The sequence below is a fragment of the Gossypium hirsutum genome, chromosome D03 (assembly GCF_007990345.1).
Source record: "Gossypium hirsutum isolate 1008001.06 chromosome D03, Gossypium_hirsutum_v2.1, whole genome shotgun sequence".
Lineage (NCBI taxonomy): Eukaryota > Viridiplantae > Streptophyta > Magnoliopsida > Malvales > Malvaceae > Gossypium > Gossypium hirsutum.
Genome location: NC_053439.1, coordinates 11,106,391 through 11,125,499, shown reverse-complemented (window position 1 = coordinate 11,125,499; position 19,109 = coordinate 11,106,391). Strand labels below are relative to the sequence as shown.

At 34.1% G+C, this 19,109-nt stretch overlaps 1 protein-coding gene and 1 non-coding gene across 4 annotated transcripts; one reads left to right on the top strand and one right to left on the bottom strand.

Annotated features, from left to right (window-relative positions):
* Positions 1-7,292: 7,292 nt before the first annotated feature.
* On the top strand, positions 7,293-7,399 carry LOC121215749 (small nucleolar RNA R71). Its single transcript, XR_005911724.1, has one exon. It is a non-coding gene; the product is annotated as a small nucleolar RNA R71 (small nucleolar RNA).
* Positions 7,400-12,931: 5,532 nt separating this feature from the next.
* Positions 12,932-15,835, bottom strand: LOC107950676 (transcription factor bHLH87). 3 transcript variants are annotated; one of them, XM_016885564.2, is made up of 3 exons: positions 15,647-15,813; positions 14,519-15,428; positions 12,932-14,418 (listed from the first exon to the last, which is right to left on the bottom strand). In XM_016885564.2, the coding sequence occupies exon 3, from the start codon at positions 14,400-14,402 to the stop codon at positions 13,131-13,133; it is 1,272 nt and encodes a 423-aa protein (XP_016741053.1). In that variant the 5' UTR covers positions 14,403-14,418; positions 14,519-15,428; positions 15,647-15,813; the 3' UTR covers positions 12,932-13,130. The 3 variants fall into 3 exon arrangements, with proteins under 3 accessions (XP_016741053.1, XP_016741054.1, XP_040945683.1); XM_016885565.2 differs by having other exon boundaries at positions 14,519-14,666; positions 15,647-15,805; XM_041089749.1 differs by having other exon boundaries at positions 14,519-15,835.
* Between the last annotated feature and the right edge of the window lie 3,274 nt (positions 15,836-19,109).

Sequence of the window (19,109 nt, the reverse complement as noted above, 5' to 3'; positions counted from 1 at the left end):
ATTCAAAATCAATAACATAAGTACAGAGCATATCTTCCAAAATTTGAATAACATGCTTAGATTTTCCATTAGTCTGTGGGTGAAAAGATGTGCTAAAATTAAGTCGTGTACCAAGATATTCGTGCAACTGTTTCCAAAATCTCGAAGTGAACCGTGAATCTCGATAAGAGATTATCGATAGAGGAACACCGTGCAATCTCACGATTTCTTGAATATAAACTTCAGCAAGCTTTTGAAGTGACCAATTAGTCCTGACCACAATGAAATGAGTCAATTTCGTAAGTCGATCAACAATCACCCAAATAACATTTTTCTTACTTGCTAGTAAATATAATACCATTACAAAATCCATCGTGATACAATCTCATTTCCATTAAGGAATAGAAATAGGCTGAAGTAATGCAGTGGGAACTTGATGTTCTACCTTAACTCGCTAACAAGTTAAACATTTAGTCACATGCTCGACCATATCTCTTTTCATTCCTGGCCTTCAATAAGATTCTCGCAGATCGCGATACATTTTCGTTCCTCCAGGATGCAAGGCAAAAGGACTATCATGAGCTTCGTGAAGTATCAACTCTTTCAATTCAGAAACATCCAGAACGCAAATTCGGTTATGAAATCTCAAACAACCATAATCATCAATGCTGAAATTTTCTAATATACCATTCTGAACCATTTCTCTTTTTTTCACCAACTTGTCATCTTCTAACTGTGCTGACTTAATCTGATCAAACATCATTGGTTTGATTTTTAGTTCAGCTAATAGGCTTCCATCGTCATTGATATTGAGCTAAGCAAACATTACTCGTAATTCATTTTCTGCTTTCCTACTCAACGCATCAGCTACAACCTTAGCTTTATCAGGGTGGTAATCAATAACAAAATCAAAATCTTTCAGAAGTTTTACCCAACAATGCTATCTCAAATTCAACTCCTTTTGAGATAAGAGGTATTTAAGACTTTTATGATCGATATAAATATAACACTTTTCACCTTATAGATAGTGTCTCCAAATCTTTAAAGCAAAAACCATATCAGCTAGCTCTAAATCGTGTGTCGGATAATTATGCTCATGCATTTTTTAGCTGACGAGACACATAAGAAATCACTTTCCCGTCTTGCATCAAAACACAACCAAGACCGCTCAAGGAAGCATCACTATAAATGACAAAATCCTTTCCCAATTTTGGTAAAGTCAAAATTGGCGCTTCAGTCAACATCTGTTTCAGTTTCTTAAAACTTTCTTGACATTGATCATCTTAAACGAACTGAACATTCTTTTGCAGCAACTTTGTCATTGGCAAAGCTATATTTGAAAATCCATTTACAAATCTTTGGTAATAAACAACTAGTCCAAGAAAACTACGAACCTCTGACACATTCCTTGGTGCTTTCCACTGAACAATTGTCTCTATCTTTTTCGGATCAACTCTAATTCCATATGCTGAGATAACATGACTCAAAAATACAGCCTTTGATAACCAGAATTCACACTTACTAAGCTTTCGATATAACTATTTATCTCATAACACTTGCAAAACAATTCTAAGGTGTTGTTCATGCACAGATTCAGATTTCAAATAGACCAAAATATCATCAATAAAAACTACTATAAATTGATCCAAATACGGTTGGAAAATATGATTCATGAGATCCATAAATACTGTCGGAGCATTCCTCAATCCAAAAGGCGTCACTAAGAATTCATAATGACCATTTCGTGTATGAAATGCCGTCTTCGATACATCACTTTCTTTCATTTTCAACTGATAGTAACCCGATCTCAAATCAATCTTTGAAAAGACAGAAGCTCCTTTTAGTTGATCAAATAAGTCATCAATACAGGGTAAAGGGTATCATTAGTTAATCGTCAACTTATTCAATTACCGATAATTAATACAAAGCCGCATCGAACCATATTTTTTTTGACAAAAAGTACTGGAGCTCCCCAAGGCGATACACTAGGGCATATAAAACACGATCCAATAAGTCTTGCAATTGTACTTTTAATTTTTTCAACTCTGTAGGTGACATACGATAGGGGGTATTGACACCGGAGCCATACCAGGAAGTACTTCAATTGAAAACTCAACCTCCCGATCCGGTGGTAATCCTGGTAATTATTCGGGAAACACATCAGGGAATTCACAAATAGTTCAAATTTTGCTGCACTGACTATCAACAGAATTTGAATTGATAACATAAGCTAGAAGAGCTTCACAACCTTGATGAAGAAGTTTATTAGCTCAGATAGCTGAAATAATATGGGTTGAACCACTAGTTCGAATACCATTCAACTCAATCTTATCACTGTTTTCACTCTGAACAATAAACTTCTTTTAACAACAATCCAGAATCACCCCGTGCTCCGTAAGCCAATCCATTCCCAAAATTATATTAAAATCACCAAACGGTATTATCAATAAATCAACAGGGAAGGTTATATTATGTATTATTAACAAACATCTCCTACACACCTGATCCACTAACATAGATTGTCCCAATGGACTAGACACCACTATCGATACTCTAGACGTTCTAGGTTTTAAACTTCTCGACTCAACTAATTTAGTATTAACATATGAATGTGAAGATTCTGGATCTATCAAAGCATAAACAATTTTTGAATGTAATAAAAATATACCTATCATAACATCATTATAATCATCTGGCATTTTCAACTATAAAACAAAAACAAATATATATCAGCATCTAAATCCAGGCTCAATTCGAATCAATTATGGCATGTACATCTAGACTCAATTTCGAGCTCGATTTAGTCTGAGAATCGGCTAAACTTGCAAAGCTCTGATACCACTAAATGTAACGCCCCAACCCATATCCCTCGCTAGAATTGGGTTATAGAGCATTATCGAAGTTTACAGATAAAACTGACATAAATTTCAAACATTTCGTATCATATAATATTCATGTCAAAAAAATCATTCTAGGTGCCTAACCAATGTACCCTCATTGGTACCACATTTATATCATCAAAACATATCATCAAAACATTATTCAAGTCCAAACTATAAACATACCTAATTTAATCCATTTTGCCTAATTCATGTTCATTTAAACATTAACTTAAACATGTCATAATTTGACATCAAACATAAACACATATTTATATGTATATAACCATCCAATATGAACTTATAATCTTATTTAAAATCAATCCACAAAATGATTAATATTTAGACGCCCTAGGTACATGCCGACACAAAAGGAGGATCCACTCCACAAAGTTGCTCGATCATCCTCATATGAATCATGCTCGATATCCCTTATGGAGACATCTGCTCGGTGAGCGTAAGCGTGGAGGACTACTTTAGTGTGTCGAGGAGACTTAAGTGTCAAGCGAGTCGAGTCACATAAGGGCCTAAATAGATAGGACCCTTCCTGTTGCGGTCTGTCTAATGGCGGAAGGCGAGGGCAATGAAATAGGCTAAATGAAAAATATGCCCTATGGCCATGCTCCATAAAAAATATGTATCGGTGGTACTAACGACTCCAGTGTTCTCTCTCTTACCAATCAATGTGTAAGCTAAAAGAACATGAATATACCGTAAGACCGGAGGGAAAGAAGTCACCTTCGAGCAACTTGCGTCATAATGTGTCGTACTCGCTGTAAGATCTACCCAAAAACTAGATGGCGAGTAGTGGATGTGCCAATGTAGGTGGAGGAAGTTCTCAGCACCCATACACTCTTCAGTGTATAGTCCCAAAGCAGCACTGAACTAAGGGACACTTATATGGTACGCCAGGCCACCGAGTCTAAAAGTGACGATACCCGGCTTGTCATGGGACGCCATCACATGCTGTAGAATAAATGTAGAGAAAAACTCCAAAGTAAGTTCCATGTAAGTGGACTTTATAATAGAGAAGAATCAGTCCCACAGGGCTGTGGCAATAATGGCACGCACATGATCAGCTAACTAGACCTACTCCAAAGCGGCCCAATCAATACAACGACCTAAACCTAGTGATCGAGTCGAAGTAGTTGATATAAATCCTCTTGAAGACCTGCTAAAAATTGAATATAGAGGTGGCAGGCCTCGACGGAAGTGCTCAAGGAAGAGGTCGCGCTAGGGGTCTTCTACTTTTTCGAAATGGGGATGGTGACCTTAGACGCTGTAAATGTTCTTCATAGTTTACAGTGACACGGTGGCTGGAAGTGTACACGGTGGCTGATGCGAAAGAGAGAGATCAAGGAGAGGGGCAGACGATGGGGTGGGTTGCGGTTTTGGGTAGGGGAGAGATGAGACATGAATGAGACAGTGGCTCAACGAGGAAGAGGAGTTTGGGGGTGTGAGGTTCAAAGAGGGGATGGTTCGTATTTGTTAGGTAAAGAAATGACTAGGAGGGAGAGGTGAGGACATCGGGTTCATGGGTTGAAGGGCGCGGCTCGGTAGAGACCCAAAACAAGGGAAAGGTGGTCGTGGATAGTGGCCCATGAGATGAGGATGGGAGAAAGAAAGGAGAAAGGAAAGAGAAAAGAAGGGGGAGGTGGTAGTGGTGGCGCGAGGGAGTTGCGGTCGACTGGGCAAGGAGAAAGGATGGTCGGGGTTGGTGGTAGTTTCAAGGGAAGGGCGACGGTGGCTAGGCTGTTGGTGGTGGGAAAAAGGCAAAGTAAAATGAAGGGGGATTAGAGTTTGGGGTTAAAAGGGTAACATGATCGTGTGAGGCCCATGTTAGGACACACGGCCATGTCACACACTCGTGTGGTTTCTTTTCAGCCCGTGTGTGTTTTAAAAATATAGGCCCAGTCTTCACATGGCATCGGACACATTTGTGTGTCCAGGCCATGTGACACACACGGCCGTGTCGCACAGCTGTGTGTAATGTCCTTCGCTTCTCGCACGTCCGTATGAACTCCCAGACGCCCATATGGCTCAACTGTGTGCCTTGCCTTTGTAACTCTTTGACTTGATTTAAAAATGAAAAAAATTAGCTTCAGATTTCACACGGCCTAGGACACACCCATGTGTCCAGGCCGTGAGGACTATTTTAGGCCGTGTAACTGTCAATTTTTTTAAAAATTAAGTCTCAGATCCACACAGCCAAGGACACGCCCATGTGTTCAGGCCATATGGGTTACATGACCATATCACTAGGTCGTGTAACTCACTATCGAACGCTTATAGTGTACACAGCCTAGGTCACGCCCGTGTGTCCAAGCCGTGTGGGTTAAAAACACATTTTTTTAATTTTTAAAATTAGTTAGTTTTAAAAATAACATGAAATCAAATTAAAATAATTAGCAATGTTAACACTCGGGTTGCCTCCCGAGAGGTGTTTATTTAAAGTCTAAGCTCGACTTACCTTGTATTCGCACGGTCACGGTGGTTCATAGAGTCAAAACTTCTCTTTCTTATTATCAATTTTGTTATCAAAATAAGGTTTAAGTCGAGTACTATTTACTTTAAATGTGCCAAATTTAGAATAAGTTACCTCGACTGTACCATATGGGAAGACATTCAGTACCGTAAAGGGATTTGATCTGTTTGCATCAAGCTCCGAAGTGGCAATTCAAGGATCCGTTTTATCTAGCAATACCTTGTCCCCAACCTTAAATTGGTTCGTTCAATCCATATGCTCATCATGGTGTCACTTTGGCTTTTCATCGTGCTTTTTCGGCTTCTCCTTGACATGTGTCTGCCATTCATCCAGTTCATCTATTTGTAACATTCGTTCTTTATGAGTCATTCTGTTTCTATTGTATGGATTCCTACAAAGAAGGTTGAGGCACATGGTTACTCATATTAATAGAACTTATAAAATTGTTTCGATCACTAGATGTCTTAACAAAATCACGAGCTTGGAGAGTAATCATTTTGTTACTTACATGAAGTACTAATTCACCTGTACCAACATCAATTATAGTTCTAGCAGTTGCTAAAAAGGGTCTTCCTAAAATTAAAGGTACTTCATTACCCTCATACCTATCTAAAACAACAAAATCAACAGTGAATATGAATTTATCAATTTTAACAAGAACATCTTTAATAATACGCCTAGGAAATCTAATGGCTCTATCTGCTAATTGAATACTCATCCTAGTTTTTTTGGGTTTCCTAATACCTAATTGCTTAAACATTTTATAAGGCATGACATTAATACTAGTCCCTAAATCAGCCAAAGCATTACTAATATTGAAACTACCAATTAAACAAGGAATAGTAAATCTCCCTAGATCTTTCAATTTGTTGGGTAATTTATTTTGCAATATGGCCGAGCAAACTGTATTTAGCTCCATAGTTGACAGATCATCTAACTTCCTTTTGTTCGCCAAAAGTTCCTTTAAAAATTTAACAGAATTGAGCATCTGCGAAAGAGCTTCAATAAACAGTAAGTTAATATGTAATTTCTTTAGAAGTTTAATAAATTTACCAAATTATTCGTTCGTGTGGTCTCTCTTCGTCGCATTAGGATATGACACTCGAGGTTTATATTCTTTACCAACCGATTTTTGCTCATTCTGACTTACCACAACTTTTTTCCTCGATTCTGGTTCAGATTTAACTAACCGTTCTTCATCTCGCACAGTAATTGCATGAAGTTGTTCCCTTAGGTTAGTTTTAGTATTTCTAAGAAAACTACATTGTGGTCATTCTAAAATTAACTTATCAAGTTGATCGATTTGGTTTTCGAGCCCTTGAATCAATGCTTATTGATTTTTAAGTGCTGCTTCAGTGTTTTGAAAGCGAGTTTCTGACACCGAGATAAACTTGGTTAACATCTCCTCAAGGTTTGGCTTCTTCTCTTGCTGGTAAGGTTGTTGTTGAAAGCTTAGAGGGGGTTGTGCTCTCTAATTACCTTGACCACCCCAAGAGAAATTGGGATGGTTCCTCCAACCTGCATTATAGGTATTACTATAAGGGTTATTTTGAGGCTTAGAATTATTACCCATATAACTGATTTGCTCGTTCTCTGTGCTAGGGCTGTAGGGTAGATATTTTGGATTGTTCATTCCTCTTCCATTTGTATTGTATTGCATCATTGGATGTACCTGTGTAGAAACATATAAACCATCAATTTTCTTATTTAATTGTTTTACCTGATTCGATAACACGGTGATTGCATCTAAATTAAAGACCCCAGTTATTTTCATCGACTTCATCCTCATGACTTACCACTAATAATTATTCAGTGCCATCTCTTCTATAAACTCATAAGCCACTTCAGGTGTTTTATTGTTCAGAGTACCACCGGCTGTTGCATCGATCAATTGCCTAGTTGAGGGATTCAAACCATTGTAGAAGGTGTGAACCTGTAGCCATAGAGGTAACCCATGGTGAGGGCACATTTTTAATAAGTCCTTATACATCTCTCATGCATCATATAAGGTTTTTAAGTCGGTCTAAATGAAGGAAGATATATCATTCCTCAACTTGGCTGTCTTAGCCGGTGAGAAGTACTTCAGTAGAAATTTCTTGGTCATTTGATCCCATGTAGTGATGGAACCTCATGGTAAAGAATTCAACCACTATTTAGCTTTGTTTCTCAATAAGAAAGGGAATAACCTTAGGAGAATGGCATTGTCAGAAACACCAATTTTCTTGAAAGCATCACAGACCTCCAAACAATTAGCCAAATGAGTATTTTAATTTTCATCTTGCAAACCATCGAACTGAATAAATTGCTGTATCATTTGAATAGTGTTTGGCTTCAGTTCGAAATTATTTGCAGTAATGGTGGGTCTCACAATACTCGATTCAGCCCTAGTTAGAGTGGGCTTGCCATAATCGTAGATAGTACAAGAAACAAGATCTGGATTTGCAGGATTTGCAACAACTGCAAGAGGTAGTTGATTAGTCTGATTATCACCCATCTCCTTAGTAATAATAATGTCTTTTTGCTCGTCTACTATACTCTATCGACTTTTTCTTGCTTCTCTACGGTTTCTGTAAGCTGTACTCTCAATTTCATTGTCAAATAATAATGGTCCCGATGGGTTTCTTCTAGTTATAAACTAAAGGATCCTGCCAGAAGCAAATAGAAGAAAAATTAGAAAATAAAAATTAAACTAAAAATAAAAATAAAATATAATAAAAATAAATGGCTAAATTAATAAAAATCAAGTGTTCCTAATATTTTAGTCCTCGACAACAGTGTCAAAAACTTAATGGTCACTAAACTAACTATAAATACGACTAAGGCAAGCGCACCTATCGAACAATAGTATAGTGATGGTGAGTAGGGAATATCATATCCACGAGGAGTAAAAGTACTAGTAATTACCATTTTTCCATTATTTAGCCGACAAATTGGAGTGATTGTTTTTAATCTAAATTTACTAATCTAATTTAACTAAGAACGCAACAGAGCATGAAATAGGAAAATAATCAAAGATAACCAATGAGAAAGACAATACCCAGGAAAGAATCCACTTAGACTTCACCTATTATTCTGAATCTAAATTAAACGATTTATTCACTTGTGACTTGATCCGTAGAAATCCCTAAATTATGTTAATATCTCTTTCGAGAGTAAGAACAACTGACTTTACGTTGATTAATTGAAATCTCTTTCTAATTAAAACCCCTATCATCACATTAACTCGATCTATGGATTCCCCTATTAGGTCTGACTCTAATTCGGTAGTTTTATATCGTCCTATTTCTAAAATTGCATACAACTCTACTCAATTATGATAGATCTACTCTTAAACAGGGACTTTTGCTCCACTGAAATAAACACATTAAACATGAATTAATATCCCAAAAATATCAAAACACGAAATAAGCATACATAATTGAGAACAAGAATCAAGTATTTATCATTTAAAAACATAAATTAAATAATAAGATTCATCATAAGTTTCATCCTCCCTAAGTATTTAGGAAATTTAGTTCATAATCCTGAATAGAAACATCTCAAAGTTGGGATAACCACAAGATATAAAGAAACTCAATAAAACTTCGAAAGAAATTAAATGGAGATCTGCTTCCGAGTTGATTCCGATGGAGTTTTCCGAGTGTTTTTTTCGATCTTCTCTGATTGCCTCTTTATGTCTTCTTCTAATTGGTATTTATAGACTTTATAATGCTCAAAAAGCCTAAAAATTGGGTTTTTCTACGTATTTGGGAAGTAGGGTACGATATCGACACGGGCTGTCACATAGGCGTGTGGCCAGGCCGTATGGATCCTGAAAACAGCTCTATTTGTCCGATTTTGGCTCATTTTTCGCCCTTTTTGCTCCCAAATGCTCTCCTAAGTATAAGAACATGAATTTAAAGGATTAGGAGCATCAAATTCACTAATTTACATAATTGATCATCCAAAAACATATTAAGAATGAGATTAAAATATGTTACTTTTATAGTTTATCAATTACCAATTATGCATAAAAAATTATAATTGACTCTCATAACCTAATTTCTAATCATATATAATATTTATTTAATTTAGAAAATTAAAAAGAATATACAAAATTTTCATTCTTCCGTTTACGGTTTTTCAAAATTCTTAAAATAACGAAAATCATGTGTAAATATTTTTCGACAATAATTTAGTCGTTCCTCATAATACATACAGTAATATATCATAAAGTGATTTATAAAAATAATATATTATTTATATAATCTTAAATTAATTTATACAATTAGTCTTTTCGCAATTATGATTTTTTTGTTTTAATCTACTCCTCTGCTTGACAAGTGTCATCAGTACTAGGATGATATCTTTGTAGTTTATTCAGGGCGAAACCAGTAAATTTTTTTGGGCCAAAATTAAATTATAATTTTTACGATAGTAAAAATACAATCTCACCATTTTAATAATAATTTTAAAGGATTAAATCAAATTTTTATCATTTTTAGGGGGCTAATGTATAATTTTACCTTTACTAATTTAAAATTTTAAAAAGCCTAAATGAAAAATTTTCCATTTTAATAAGGGTTGGACTCTTGCTAGGCCCTTAGCTACACCTCCTAAGTTCATTGATGGGTTCATTTAAAAACATCCTTAAACACCATCAAATTATATCTCATGGTTCTAAATCATTTAAAAACATTTACAAATCATATTTAAACATAATTTCAAGTTATAAACATGTTAAAACCAATTTATAACTCAAAAACTTGTCTTAACATTTCAAAGAGGTACATGCCAATAACCTATATAAAAAACATTTGATAATTAAAGAACAACCTTAAAAACTTGATGGGTGATGCGATACTTCCAAACAAAGCTTCAAGCTTCTTGTACAAGGTCATTTTCCTACGTGTTTTAGACAACTAATGGGTGAGTTTTAAAAGTTTAGTAAATAGCCAAGGATAAACCTACTTATCCTATTCCTTGTTAATTTTGAGCCCCTTTAAGAATGCCATATAAGATCCACTTAAGTTGCATTCTAGTAACACTAATTAATTCATTTGAATTAATCAAATTATAGGGCTAAACTTACATTTTAATGATTCATTAGACAATAGCTTATGAAAAGTTTGTATGGGGATTACTCTCCCTCGTAATTCTTTAAACCTTTGTTTCTTAGCTTTCAAAACATATATATACATTTATTCATTTATGGCACTTATTCTATTGGAGTTGTAATATCCCTAAAGTTCCCTTGGTCGTAAGACGTGTAAAGTCGGGAATATATGTGATAAGATTTCTAAGGGTAAATAAATGTGAATTATTAGTGTTAGTAGAAAAGAGTATTGGATATTGAAGGAAGTTAAAACAAGTAATATGCTGTGAGCTAATGATTTGAAACAATGACTAAATCATAAAGAAGGGAAAAGTAATGGTGTCGAATCATAAATACTCAAAATTTGAGGGTTCAAAGTGAAAAAGTGGAAAAGTTTAGGGACTAAAGTTGTGCTTTTTACAAAGGTGTGAATGGAGAAATTGTAAATATTAAAAAATGTCATGGAAAAAATGGTCATTTTGCAAGAAAGATTGTTTTTAGAAAATTTCTAAAATGCCCTTGGGTATATGGATGAACCATGGCCATTGGATTACTTAGAGATTAAGGAGAGGAATATGGACTTTTCGATTGTAATTATAATGTTGGTTATACTTTGTTATTATTTTATTATTATTTTAAACAATATTTTATTAAGATATTTTATTATTTTAATTAACATATATGATAATTATAAAGGAAGTATGAAGAAAATACTTTATACTTTCAAAAAGCTCCCAACTTCCAAGAAAGTGAGAAGAAATAAAGTTTGCACTTTATGCAATTTAGTTCTTTTCCATTAAATCCACCATTTTCACCTGAAATTCATGAAAATTTCCATAACCACCAAAAAGGAAAAGTGAAGTAGAGATCCTAGAGAGTTTGATTATCATTTTGGAAGCAAGAAATTGGAGTTGGAAGTGAAGGAAGTTAAGAGAAGTTAGGAAATAAAGGTATCAAGGCTTGAAGATGAAGATGGGAGTGTGAGAAAGCATGGGTATGTGAAGAAATTAGTTAAGAAATTAAGGTAAGTGGTTTAAATTATTATGTTATATTTATTTGAGTGTTTAATTTGATGAGATATTGTAAGAATTAATTTTGTATAATTATTTTTTATGTTCCAAGTAAAGAAAATATTATGTTTATGTATGAAGAGAATGATGGATGATTTTAGGAATAATTGGATGGATTATTTTAAATGAATAACTTCAGTGGTTTAATTATGAAAATTTGTAATTCAAATTTTGTTAGTGTGAAAGATGAATTGTGTATTTGTGATGTTAAAAGTGATAAATATTTATTTTGAATATTATTTGGATGAGTAAATTAAAAAATTATTTGTTAATGTGATTAATTTGATAAAAATTGAAGTAAGGACTAAATTTTAAATTTGAAAAATTTCTGAAATTAAGGATTTATTTAGAGAAATTAAAATTTGGATTTTTATGATAAGACTATAAGAATATGATATTTAAAGTAAATTAGCATGTTTTAGATTAAAAGGACTAAATTGAGAAATTTTTAAAAGTTCAAAATTTAAGATTTGAAATGTGAAAATCTAGAATTTTAATATCATAGCTGTTATGTATGGTTTTTTATTTGAAAATTTTGAAAAGAGAACATTATGTGATAAAAAAAATGATGTTATGGGGACTAAATTGTAAATATTTTAAAATCTAGACATTTGAGAAAAAAAGGGATTGACTTATAAAGATCTGGGAATTCTGGGCTGTTTTTGGAAGAAACAGATTATGTTTTCCGGACTAAAATCATAAAACAGTAAAATTGAACTTCAAAGACCAACTTGTAAAAACTGCAAAATTGGAATTTTATGGAATAACAAAATTAAGGTGAAGTGAATTATATATGGAAAAGAATATGATTAAGAGTAAATGCAGCTGCCCACAACAATTCAACAGCTGCAGTTCTCTTAGGTTGAGCTAGAAATGTTGTTAATACAAATTGGTAATTTGAGACCTATGTATGGTCCTATTGAAAACAAAAAGTGCCATCAATTTGGGTTTCTTTCTCAAAATATTGCCGAAATTTAGCATGTACATCCGAACCACCGACCACCCATATGATCCAGTCAAAACCCAGGATATAAAAACCCAACATCACCATCATCATGAACATACCATTAGTTTGGATGAATCTAGGGATTATAAACGGAGTTCAATAATCAGATTACAAATGCAACAGCCAAAAGAGAAGCATAAACTTTGAAAACAGAAAGAGAGGAGAAACATAAACATGTGCTAAGCAATTAGATTGGGGGTGACTTTCAAGTGCACGCTTTGGATTGAATCAAGGGGACAACAAAACTGGCTGATTGGGACTTGAAAAGCTTTAGAGAATGTTTCTTGGTTTTATTACCTAGATAAAGTGCACATTGAAAAACCCACTACCATTTAAAAAGCTCCAACAAAAAGAAAGCTTTTAAGTGCAGAGAATACATTAAACAAAGAGTAAAAGGATCCTAATCACTACTTTCTGGTCCTTGACCTTAATCATAAGTGCAATAATTACTAACCCTTTTTCATATAAAAAAAGTTGTCAAGAAAAAGGAAGAGTTTCTAACTCTAGATTACAGATGTAATAATGAAAAAGACAAGGGATTTGGAATTAGTTTCTGATACGGTAATACATGTTGTCAGACTGCTTTTCTTTTGCATGTTAATCAGTAGTGATGAAATATGAAAGATGATGAACTTTTTCATGGGTAGTGTTTTTTAAAGTCTATTGGGTGGCGGATATAATTATGGTTTAAGAGTATAAAATTATTTGTTTGCATGGGGAGAGACTGGTTGATTGGTGAAGGATTGAAAGCAGTCATTGGGTGGCCTAGGTTCTCTAGTGCCTTGACTTGGGACCTGAGGAACTTTAGGTAATTTGCAGCCTCATCAAGCATTGATGCCGTATCCATCTTGTTCCCACCAGGGACCAACCTCTGCAAAACCCTAATTCTCTCACTTATCCTTTCCCTCCTTTGCCTTGCAGCCACTGTTTGTGGATCCGTTGAGATTCTCACGTTCTTCCTTTTTGGTTTCTCCATCACTTCCATGCCTAAGTTCACAGGCCTGAACGCTGCAGCCCGATATATCATCTCTTTCATTTGTGCAATGGCCTCTGGGTCAGGTTCATCAATGGAAGATGATGCTGATGAACTTGGCTGTTGAAAATTTATGTTGGATGAGCTCGGGAGCGCCTTTTCTAATCTGGGTTTCTTTGCTTTTGGTGGGTTCTCATCAATAAGCCTAAAACCACCACTTGTTGCAGCGGAAATATTGGAGTAAACACGATTTAGACCAACTTTGAACTCACTTTGATCATCATTGCTTCTCTTTGAAGAGCCAGAGTTTGTTTCCGATTGTTTCATATTGTTGGTATATTGATCCGAACAACTCTGGGACTCTCCGGATGAGACTGGAGTAGTAGTACTGGTAGTAGCAACAGAATTCCATAAGCTCTTGCAATCAGAGAATATCATTGAGAGCCCATCATCTTCAACTGATGTATCAGTGTTGCTATTAGTAGCTGAGAGCAAGCATTCAAGGGTCTCAAGAGAGCTTGCTGTTGTTGTTGTAGCACCAGCGGCAGCGTTTCCATTTGGTAAACCATTGATGACTTGTGAGTGAACCGCCATGCTTCCAATATCAGAAACTGAAGCGTTTGATGAGCTCAAACCATAGGCTGAGCTATTCAACAATGGAGAAGAGCACCATTCTTGTGTTAAGCCACAAGCTGATGCAGGAACTGGTTGTGGATTAACCATTTCAGATACTATATCCGCATCTGGATTCACAAGGGATGGCTGAGCTTCTTGGAGTTCTTGAATTGAATTAACGAAGATATCATCTGGCAGATTGATCTTGTCACCATAAACGGAAGAATTTGAGTTGGAAATTAGGAAACTGTCTTCTACATCATTTGGCTGACTGTTCCAAACAGGCAATGAATTTAATTCATCCCATCCCAAGCCATCCATGGCTGAAACTTTTTTTCTGAGCCCAAAATAAAATAACTTCAACATACTAATCCAAGAATTGAAAGAAATGCAGATGAATATATAAAGTTGATAGAAATTTGAGTAAAAGTACATACCAAATCCAGATCCTACTGCAACTTGTTGAGATTGGCTTTGACAAAAAGACGCTTACAAGTGAAAAATATTTGTTGCAATTCTTTTAACAGAGACTAAGTTGGATCAAATCCTCTCTAATTCTTGATCACGAAGCATCAGTCATGGAAACTGAATGATAAGCATGAAACCATAAACAAAATCATGCATTCGACGAGTTAAGGGAATTAGATTTTTCATCTACCTTAAGCTATTCTGGATATAAACATAGTTGACACACTCAGTAATATTGTTAAAAGGTATGCATGCTTATATAGATAGGAAGAGAAACAAAAAAAAAGAACTAGTATTATAATCCAACAAATACTTTGTATTAGGACTTAAAATAAATGTCAAAAAATGTAAAAAAAGAATAGCTTAACATAAAATAATAAAATTTCTAAAGTTGAAAAGAGGTGTAATCAGTAATGTGGAGTTTGAGTTTGGAAAAGATAAGGCTTTCTGGGTCAGTTTGGTGGGTGTGTATGGATATATATTTCTGCAGATGGGGAGCATTTGAGATATTAGTGAAGCATATTTAAACTATATAGTTTAATAATATATATATGTATGTATATTTCTAGTGCGGGAAATAATCTGACATGACATCCTTTTGGTTGCTTATGGAAATTTCATGCGCACTGTAAAGTTTCAAAAAAAAAAAAACTGCAGTCAAAACAAGCATCTATTTCACAGTATTGCATCCTCTTTCTAAAAGCTTTCTAATTAATCATGACTGGTATCCCAGTTTCCAGTTTCAACTATGGTACATATCCACATATCAGAATTAAATACTCGTTTATAAGGGTGAGGTGAATTTAAACATTTCAGCACAGCAGCTACGCTTCATAGATTGCCATTTTGAGCAGTGGGGGACTGCCTGATATATGTTTGCTGGCCAAAGTAAAGGGATAATCAGAGGATCAGAGGCAGAAGATAATAGATAGACAGTGCAGAAGACAAGTTGCTTACAGAATTTTGTCTCTTCAACCATTCCAATATACCATACATGTAATATATTTTCATTTCACTTTATTAAATAGAGATGGTTGTAGTTGCAAGAGGGAAAGCAGAGAAAGAAATAGAATAGATAAAAGAAAAGAGAGTCGTACCCACATGCGCCTCATCATTGCAGCTCAGTGAATGGGTTCCCCTTTGTATATGCCACTGCCAACCTTTGCCTTATATTGTCAACTATGTGGCGTTTTTCTTCACCAAATGTGCAGATAAGCAGTGAGAATATATACAAGGAAGGAGCATTAAATGAGTGTTTTAAGTAATTAGAAGTAGTTGGTCTTAAATCCTCGAGAGTTTGACGGTTGAACTTGATTTATCCCATCCATGATGTTATTGAAAGATAAGTTGGGTGCCACGTATTCTCAATCATTTTCATGCTCATTTGGGAGTCGCTTATTTTTAACATTTCCTTCCAATTCACATCTGCGCGTTAATCAGGCTGGCGATGTGTTGAAAACATTAAAATGAAGGTAGGTCCACAAGTATTGTTAACTGGGGCCTAATATTTTTGTAATTTATCCGATGGTCCCCTATCTCTTATCAAAATCCAAATTAATGCCGCTGTGATCCTCTCTCCCGCGTTATTTCTGCAAAAATCCTAAACCGTTATGAACACGTGAAGGCAACACTCCGGATCACATGTGGCGCATCATGATTGGGTGCTTCCATAAATGGATAGCCATCTCCCACGTGGGCGAAATCTGAACAGGGGGACTGTGGGGACCATGGTTCAGATTGTGATTTGCGTCTTCGAGTCTTCTTGCAAGAAGTGACCGGTATAATAATAAATATAATTTTAAATAATACCCATTCAAATTATAACAAAACAAATATATTTTTAAAAATTTACCCTTGTACTTTAATAAAATTGTCAATACTATGTACTTTCAATTTATCCGACTTGTTGTATTTAACCTTCTGGTAGTGTTAAATTCTAACACGTATTGACACGTGGACCCAAGGAAAATGCTAAATGGTATAGAAGAGGGACTTGTATTAAAATTTTCCTTTTTCAAACCTAAAAAATAAATAAAATAAAATAAAACAAAATAAATATTTTTAATAAAATTCAATGAAATTGTGACATGTTTTAAGAAAAAGTTAATTCCCTTCTAATGTATTTTTTAATTTCCATAATTAAAATAAATACAAAATTAATTAATTACTTGCGTAAATTATACACAACAATGCTCTCATTCTTGTTTTGGTCACTCAACTTTAAAATTTTCAATTTAGGTATTAATATTTGAATTCATTCCTCTTGTGGTCACCCGCCGTAGAATTGATAATGGAAAGCCTCATTCTAACTGGTATGCTAACACATTTAGTTCACAATACTTACATGTTTTATCAATTTCATCCTAATTCTAAATAATTAAAAAAAATTAACCCTTCATATTTATAAATTCTATCAAAATGATCCTCAAACTTTCTAACCAAAGCTTTCAACTTTTAAAATAGAGGCATCCCACATCTATAAATTTGTAAAACCCAAAATAGAGGCATCGCTAGTTGAGAGAATTTATTTTCTTTTTGGGTTTTACAAATTTATAGATGTGGGATGCCTCTATTTTAAAAGGTGAAAGCTTTGGTTTGGAAGTTTGAGGATCAAATTGGTAGAACTTGTAATTTTGAAGGGTTAAATTTATTGAATTATTTAGAACTAGGATCAAATTGATAAAACATGTAAGTATTGTGAACTAAATGTGTTAATATACTAATTAAATAAGGCTTTCCGTTATCAATTCAACGACGGGTGACCAAAAGAGGAATGAATTCAAATATTAGTGCCTAAATTCAAATTTTTTAAAGTTGGGTGACCAAAATAGAGACACAGGCATAGTTTGGTGACCATTTGTATAGTTTACCCTAATTACTTTTACATTTTAATTGTTAATTAAAAAAATTTTCTCCGTCGTTATGTCCCCTTCTCTTCCTATTCTATTTTTTTTGTTGAAACCCTAGTTGCACTTTGTCATCATGTCTGTCGATGAATCAACGATTAGGGACCTCTGACAGATAACCCAAAAATCTTATTCTCTTCTGATAAAACTTCTTTTTTTCAAAATCAACAGCAAAACTTTCCCCAAAAATTCTCGAACTTTTGGTCTTTCAATCCGCTTTTGTGATTTTGATTGTCAAAGAGATGAATTTCAATGTATGTTCCTTCTCGCCTTGAGTGTAACGACTCGATTTTAGAAAATGTTGAAAAATATAGTTTCGAAACTCAATTCTGTAAACTGAGTTAGTGAAAATATGAATAGAAGGATTTACAAAATTAGTATGAACATATATTAGTAAATGGTCGAGTAATTTAATCGAGAAAACCATTAATTAAAAAGTACAGAGACTAAATTGTAAAAGTTCAGTCGCTATTGAATTTTAATTTACAGAAATGCATATGGACCCAACTAGCAATTAGCCAAGGGTCCAAATGGTTATTTAACCATCAATGTGAGGAATTAGTGGATGTTGGTATTCATCCACTTACTTATCTTTAAGAAGGATTAATTATTAGATTAATTAATTTTTAAGGTTAAAGTTTAAATTAATTAAGGTTGATTAACAACACTAGTCTAAGTATATATAAATAAGTTAGTGGAGAGAAAGATAAAGTCTTCATCCTTTTAATTTGCTTTGGTCATCCAAGTGAAGGGAAAGATAAAGAAATTCCCTTTTGTTTTCTTTTACAAATTAGTTCGAAATCCCTAAGGTAAAAATGCTGTTTCTTTTGAAATTTTATGTTTTCATGATCATCTAAGCTTGATTAAGCTTATCCGTACGTTAGATTTTTCAGTTGTTAAATGTTTATCAAATTGCCATTAATAGATGATTGGTGAAATTGAGTTTGATTTTGATGAGAACTTGAAGTATGAGTTTTGAGCATGTTAGGACTAAGTTGAAAACTAGAGAAAAATGTTGAATTTTATTAGAAATTCAATTAAGCTATATAGTTGATTTATGACATTAGGGACTAAATTGAATAAATTGAAAACTATTAAGAAATTATGTTATATATTAGAAGCATAAGGTCCCCAATGAAAGGATATGAAATTGGATTTTGATCCGATGTTAAATATAAAAAAATATGAGTATTTTGGATATAAAGACTAAAATTAATAAAATGAGAACTATGTTTGATTATGTGATTTCATGTGATTGGGTGAAAACTAGTATCGTTTCTAAACTTGAATTATCGTATGTAGATAAATAGGGCCATCCCAAGATAAAGGAAAGGCGAGAGTCCTAGCCGAATAGCTAATCTCGGTTTGTGCTTTCATGATTTGAAATTAATATATATTCCTTGTTACAAACTAGCTTAATTAAGGTAACAACCTTTTTTGTCTCATGATTTGGTATGTATATGATGATATGAAATGGTATGTATTGAATTAAGCTTGATATAATATATTTTTTTTGAAAATATGATGTGAAGATTATGTATATATTTATATGTTTGAAAACATTGGTTACCCTATTAACCGTCTCAGGTAGAGTCAGGTATAGTTGGTATGTCAAAGGACTAGTGTATGGGCATATTATACTTCGGACGTTTCG